Source organism: Triticum dicoccoides, chromosome 5B (genome assembly GCF_002162155.2).
Source record: "Triticum dicoccoides isolate Atlit2015 ecotype Zavitan chromosome 5B, WEW_v2.0, whole genome shotgun sequence".
Taxonomy (NCBI): Eukaryota; Viridiplantae; Streptophyta; class Magnoliopsida; order Poales; family Poaceae; genus Triticum; species Triticum dicoccoides.
This window is the reverse complement of record NC_041389.1, coordinates 58,263,501-58,270,971: the sequence shown is the minus strand read 5'-3', so window position 1 is coordinate 58,270,971 and position 7,471 is coordinate 58,263,501. Positions and strand designations below refer to the sequence as shown.

The 7,471-nt window shown below is 51.9% G+C and overlaps 1 protein-coding gene across 1 annotated transcript in view; it reads left to right on the top strand.

The window, feature by feature from the left end:
* Positions 1–1,864, top strand: part of LOC119305556 (7-deoxyloganetin glucosyltransferase-like) — a 5,990-nt gene extending 4,126 nt beyond the window's left edge. Inside the window, exon 3 of the mRNA XM_037582047.1 lies at positions 903–1,864. Coding sequence (XP_037437944.1) covers positions 903–1,864 — 962 coding nt within the window. The remainder of the gene's footprint in view (positions 1–902) is intronic.
* The last annotated feature ends 5,607 nt before the right edge of the window (positions 1,865–7,471 follow it).

The window sequence follows — 7,471 nt, the reverse complement described above, 5'->3', positions numbered from 1 at the left end:
ATATATATATATATATATATATATATATATATATATATATAACTCCAACGGTGTTGATGAAGATAGCTCCAACGGTGAATTCCTAGTCTGACAAGGTATCAAAAATAGCTCTAGATTAGATTGTTGTGGAACATGGGTTGGTGACGGTGAAAAAATTGCTCAATAAATCTTTTTGGAGGTTTCGAGAGATTATAAAGGCATAGTATCGAAACTTGATGAACATGGCCGAAGAGAAACCTGTGGGTTGTTGTGGCCGCGGGCAACAATGACGCCTTGTGGGCTTCGTCTCCTCCCTGGAGGCATTGTCATGGCCATGTCCATCCCCTGATCAGGCACCGGGGGAAACCTTAGGCTCGGTTTGCCGGGCCATGCAGCGTTGGCTCCATGGCGTCGTCCTCTCCTTGGAGATGCTGCTTGGGTGCTCAGGGTGTCTTCCGGAGGAGTAGCTGGTGTGGGTTGCCTCTTTTGCCTCGGCGGCGAGGCTTGGGGCGCCGTGTTGTCATGTGTTGGTTGGTGTTGTGAGCATGGGCATCCGGGATGCAATGCACTCCATCTTCGGCGCTTATTTGTGATGTCTTCCCCGAGTCAGGCTAGCTCCTTCTGTCCACTTGTCGATCTCCTAGGTGCTAAGAGTGTAGGGTGCGTTGATCTAGTTTGGTTTGGAGTTTTTGCATGCTCCAATTGAGAAACAATAAAAAAAATCCGTTTCTCAAAACTCAATGTGATTTTTACAACTCTTTGCCTCGAAACATTGCCTTAATTTATTCAAAAAAATAATAAAACATTGACTTATTATAAATTTTCGAGCAACTTGGCAAACTTTTGTTTTTTGAGCAACTTACAGTAAACTTACTAGTATTTGTTTCATTGTTTGTACTGTTATTACATACGTATGTTTGCAGACGAGAGCTGCTTGACGAACGGACACCTGAGTAGAACGGTCATCGACTGGATCCCAGGCATGCCGCGGATCAGCCTCGGAGACACCTCCATCTTTGTCTGCACGACCGACCCGGACGATTTTGGCCTCCGTTTCAACATCGTGGAGGCCAACGGCTGCACCAAGGCCGGCGCGCTCATCCTCAACACCTTCGACGACCTAGAAGCCGACGTCCTCGCCGCACTCCGCGCCGAATACCCGCGCATCTACACTGTCGGTCCCCTAGGCCCCCTCCTCGACCACCACCTAAGGCCAAGGGACGACGACGCCTCCGGCTCCGCCAGCGGCCTGGGCCTATGGAAGCAGGACAGCGAGTGCCTCGCGTGGTTGGACACGCAACAACCGGGCTCCATCGTGTACGCCAACTTTGGCAGCCTTACGGTCCTCTCCACCGACCAGCTCGCCGAGTTAGCGTGGGGCCTCGCCGCCAGCGGCCAACCGTTTCTCTGGTCCATCTGGGACAACCTCGTCCCCGGCGCTGGCGCCGGCGCTGGCTTGAGCTCACTGCCGGCGGAGTTCGTCGCGGCGACTGCAGGGCGGTGCTTCCTGACCACGTGGTGCCCGCAGGATCAGGTGCTAGGGCACCCGGCCGTGGGGTGCTTCCTGAGGCATAACGGGTGGAACTCGACCTGCGAGAGCGTGGCTGCCGGAGTGCCGATGGTGTGCTGGCCGGGGTTCGTCGACCAGTACACCAACTGCAAGTACGCCTGCGAGGTGTGGGGTGTGGGCGTCCGGCTTGACGACGAGGTGAGGAGGGAGCAGGTGGCTAGCCACATCAGACATGCGATGAAGGCGGAGGACATGCGGGGGAGCACGGCTGGGTGGAAGGTCAACGCGGAGGAGGCCGCGGCGCCCGGCGGGGTGTCCTGGGAGAACCTGCGGAGCATGGTCAAAGAGCTCGGCTCTGTCAATGCTGAAGCTTGAGGAGTTTGACTGATCGATCAGGATCTTTTATCGGGGTCAGTCCGGCTCCGTCTGCAACTGCATCGGTGATGCCAATAAAGTATTCCCTGTAAGCCACTGCTCGTACCCTATTCACTTACTTGGTAACTTGGTAGTATTATGAGTATGCCTGGTTTCCGAGCAGGACAGGACAGAGAGAGCGGTTGGATGGATGGATGGAAACGATCTTGTGGAGACGCGCTCGCGTGCACTGAAACCAGCGAGTCGATGGATGTCACGCTTCCTTCCCTTGCATTCCCTTTTCTTCTTCTTCTTCTCTTCTAAGGCCCTGTTTGGTCCTAGGATTTTTTTTAGTCCCAAGTCCCTAAAAAGTCTCTATCTTTTTGGTTCCTGAGACTTATAAGTCCCTATAAGACCATATTATAATTATAAATCCATATAAGTCCCTCCTTGAGAGTCTTATTTCATAAGTCCCAACTGCCAACTTTAAGTCCCTATAAGTCCCTCCTATTTGGTTTAGATGGGACTTACAGGGACTTTTTTAAGTCCCTAAGCCAATAAGTCCCTGGAAACAAACACCCTTTAATTCTCTTCTCCGTTGCGAGCGAGCGCAAACTCCACATCTCCTCTTTCTTTAATTTTCCCCACGACACCAACCTCTCCTACTTCCCACGCCGGCGCCGGCGACGGCGAGGAGACCTCAATCGCCTGCCGTAGCCTCACGCTGCCATCCGCGCGCGAGTCCTCAAGCCTCACGGTCCCGGACCACCACCCAATCGACCGACCAACACGGCCGCCGTCGATTCAGGCTCGAATTCCGAGCCCGAGCCAGGCAGCAACCTTTCTCCCATTCTGCGCGTCGCCGTCTCCCACGTGAAGCTCGACCGTCGCCGTTGCCCGACCTTTCAGAAATCCACCTACCGCGGAGGGAGCCTAGCTAGTAGCTACCTTCCCCGGTTCCGGCCATGGTGATTTCGGTCGACGGAGCCCGTACCCCAAAAGCCACCGCCAGAGCTCCCATCCCAACCTCTCCCTCCGGGGGCCGTACATACCACGCCGTGGCCGTGCACGTCCATGCATGCATGTGCATGTGCTCCATCGGCGCCCAAGACGTACGGCGGCGACAATCGTTCTCCCAACTGCACACGTCTACCCCGGCGATGGTGCCAGCCGCGCGCACCTAGTGCACGCTACTGTGATGTGATCGGCGACCAAAACGGCGCCATATGGATCGTCGCCACCCTGATTATTAATTTCACTCAACCAACAGCCAAGGAATCGTTGGTGGTCTTCCCTGCCTCCGGCATGGCTCCGCCGTGGCCGTGGCCCCATCTCCTCCTCCTCCTCCTCATTCGGAAGGAATCTACATGGCATCGGCGGCTCCACCTCCTGCCGGACCTCCCTCCCCGCCGTTCCGCACCCTCCCGGACCACCACGTCCGCCGTCGACTCCGGCCGGTTCGAATTCCGAGCAAAGCAGCAACCTTTTCTCCCATTCCGCGCGCCGACATGACATGAAGCTGCCCGGTAATCGACCACGGCCACGGTCTACTCACTCCTCGACGGGGTCAAACTCTCAGAGTTCTCGACTCACAAATCCACCCGCTGCGGAGGTTCCCCAGTTCCGGCCATGGCGATTTGGTTGCCACCGTCGGACGCCTCCGGTGCTCCTCCGTCGTTCGTTCGATTCGACCTCCGAGTTCGGTGAACGGAGCACGTACCCCAAAAGCCACCGCGCGCAAGAACTCCCAACCTCTCCCTCCGGTCGGGGGACCGTACATACCCCGCCGTGCACGTCCATGCATGCATATGATGCATGTGCTCCATCGGCGGCGAGAATCGCGATCGATGTAAACCAACCTGCAGATCGAGCCTGGCTAAGGAATTGTCGGTGTGCCCGTACGTCTTTCCCGCGTCCGGACGGCGGCATGAACTAATGGCTCCTCCGTGGCACCATCTCCTCCCCGGCGGCCCTCTGATGAATCGTATCGTACATCAGCGATCCATCTCCAAATCTAATAATCTAATCAAACCTACAGCTACAGTAGCACACACATGCACACGCGCCCGAGAGAGAGATACGGGATTTCTATTCTTCTACTGTATTAAAAAGTCTATTTTGTACTTTCTCGGTTTCTTTTTAAAGTTTGACTAGTTTTGTAGGAAAATATATCAACATTCGCACTATAAAATCAATATTTTAATATGCATGATGAATTTATTTTCATAACATATAACTTTAGAATAATAGATGTTGATATTTTTTTGCTATAAAGTTAGTCAAACTTTACAAAGTTTGACTTTGACCAAAACTTATATGCAAACTAAAGAGAAACAGAGGAAATACTGTATTGTATATAGGATCGGAAGCCGTATGTTTGTCGCGAGATTCGTGTATATATATGTGTGTTTTGCTACTTGCCCGTTAGTGCTAACTACTCCCTCCGTCCGAAAATACTTGTCATCAAAATGGATAAAAGGGGATGTATCTAGATGTATTTTTGTTTTAATTACATCTATTTTTGTCAATTTTGATGACAAGTTTTTTCGTACGGAGGGAGTATATACTCGTATAAGTTGATTCGAATTTGGATGGTAATCATAGCTAGCGGCTTACTACTCCCGGTCGTCCCCCGCTGCGTTTGCTACTTGATTCCCACGATCTACAATCCCCAAGCTGACGCCAGCGAATGAGAGGAAGGAAGTTGATGCTACGGCCAGGTGCAGGGTGGAGGCGTCTTGGCCCTCACCTCCCGTGAAGTTCTAAAAAACTGAAAGTTTAAGAGTTCAAACTGTTGAAAGTTGAGGTTTCAGATTTTTCAACATTCTTAAAGTTTGAAAGTCTAAAAAGTACTCCCAAAAAAATATCCCGAGAGTTTGACATTTCCAACTGAATTTTTGTTAAGTTGCCACAAGCATTTTTTGAAGTGTACGCATGGATTTTTGAAACATGTCAAAAGGGACAAAATCCAGAAGTGGAAAGTGTGATCATGCGTGACTTCCCAAAAATGGAAAGGTCGACGTGTCGATGGCGCACCTCATGCGCTAGATAGCCCAGTAAATCTACCAGTCTCGAGCACTAGAATGATAGTGGTTGCAGTTTTAGGGAATATGACTTTGCCAAGTTGCTCTAGAGTTTCCTTTCTTTCTAAAGGCCCCTTCAAAACCATTATAAAGGCTCGAGTCTTAAGGAATCTCCTAGAGTTTCTCCCATGTATCACCGAGTACATCCATTTGGGTTGGGAGAGAGAGAGAGAACGACGTGGCCTTCATTGTGAAATGAGTTGGAAATGATAGAGCCCCTAGGATTCCATGATCACACAACTTGTTGAGGTATGTATACTCCTTTTCCCCGAAGTAACATTTTTGTTATCCTACTGAAAAAGCAACTAAAAAACTATTCCAATGATCACTAGTATTATTAATTCTTCCCAGAATTAACAAAGACGTCACAATGAGGAATTTGAGTTCCTAAGCTACAAGCAAGTTGTGTGGTTCCTAAGCTACAAAACCGAGTGTCGTATTTCAGATAAAGCGAACCGACCAACAGATTTGTTGTACCGCCCCTCTCCTCTGCCATACGGTTGGCAGCGAGGTCCTAGGTGTATGAGAGAAGGAGACGGGGCTACATGAGGGGGCGACAACCCACGCGCAATGATGGAGGGACTTAGAATGAAAACTGAGACTAGCCACAATGCATAGTAACATACACTAGTAACATAAGTGTGGTAACATACAATGCTTCATTTATTAGGTTATAAACTCATATTGCATTGGAACATGTGATGTTACAGCAACTAGCTAAGTTACTAGTATTACATCTCTCCTCATTAACTCATTGCCACATAAGCAAATTTGCTGAGTTGGACTCGATGTTACTACCGAAATTACTCCCACTGTGGCTAGTCTAAGAAACCGCACTGAGTGCGGCCCACCTCACCGGCTCAGGCGGGGGAGGGGGTGGCGTGTACGGAAGTGCAGCCGGGCTGGCGGGCGGGGAGAAAGGGCATGCGTGCAAGCTTGTGCCCCTGTCTTAGTGTATCAGGTTGATAATCGACATGCATGCATCCATTGTTCTGGAAAAACAAAGCATATGTTGGTTTCGTTTGATCTACATGGAAAATTGAAGCCATGCGTGCGTGCACTCTTACGTACTACCTCTTGATATGTTTTGCCACCGTGTGTTTCCCGCCTGAACGTTTCCCACCAAATTTCTCGCACCATGTGTTTTCCGCCTGATATGCGTCGCTTGAAAGCCACCCGCCCAAATACTCGCATCATGGACCATGAAGCCTTACTTCGGCTTTAGTTGACGAGTGGCTTGCTTGGAACCATGAGAGCTTGCTTGGAGTGTTGTTGACTTCCTTAACTTGTGTTGACTGGCATTGACTTTTGTTAACCATTCATGTGATGTGCCATGTAGGATATGGGCGGGACCTTGAGTAGGAGAGTTATTGCTATAACACTATCTGTCGATCTTTTTTTTTTGCGATGGACATTATTTAACTACTCGAGCAACCTAGCTAGCCTTGGACGACAATGGCAATAGGACGGATGAAGTCCAGCAACTTAGCGTCGAAGGGCCGCGGCCCCTGTTTGACGAACGGACACCTGAGTAGGACGCTCATCGATTGGATCGGGCTCGGAGACATGCATGTCCAGCTTCGTCCGCTCAACCGATTCGAACGATTTTGGCCTCGTTTTCAGCATGGTGGAGGCCAACGGGCTCATCCTCGAACACCTTGGACGACCTAGCTAGAAGCCAACGTCCTCGCCACCCTACGCGCGCATGTACACCGTTGGTCCCTTCGGCTCCCTCAACCAACTCCCACCTCCCTACCCGGCTCATTTATTGCTCCCGTTCTCTCCTCAAACAGCGGGCCGTCTGTGTTCCGTCGGATGTGGATAAACGGTTGAGATCTTAGTGAAGACGGACATGGATCCGTGGCACGTCTGGATTGACCAATGAGAGGGAGCCAGCGACCACCGGAATCATCTCCCCACTCACCCACCCACCCACGTTTCTCCCCCGACCTCTCCGCGTCCACCACATCGCCGCCGCCGCCGCTCTCTCCCGCATCGCCGCCGCCCCTCCCCTCCCCTTCCCTTATCCGAGGAGAAGAGAAGAGAAGAGAAGCGAAGGCGAGGGGGAGATGGAGCGAGCGACCAGGTCAGCGGCGCTCCCTCCCAGATCCGCCAGCGCCGTCATCAAGGACGGAGGTCGGCTCCCTCCCCGCAACATGTTGCCGGAGGCCACCTTGCTCAACTCGCCCGTCCTTTCCGTCGTCGCCCCTGCTCGCCTTCACCGGCGTCGGTGGCTCTCGCCGCGCGAGCTCAAGTCGCGCATGACCCCGTCCTACTCCTCGTCCGCAGCAAAGCCTCCTCCTTCAGGTAAGCCCTCTCCCTCTCCCTCTCCCTCTCTTGCATCTCTGATTTGGTTTCGATTCTGAAATCCGTGCACCGGTGTATGTAAGTAATCTGGGCAGGAGCAAACGCATCGACCACTTCTGCCTAGGAGCACAAGGTCGAGGACCATCCTCAATGCACCCATGGCGTCAACCTCCACGACGACCGACAGAGACCATATGTTAGGTGAGTCTAGCTCTGCCTCCACCCATGTCATCTGTGA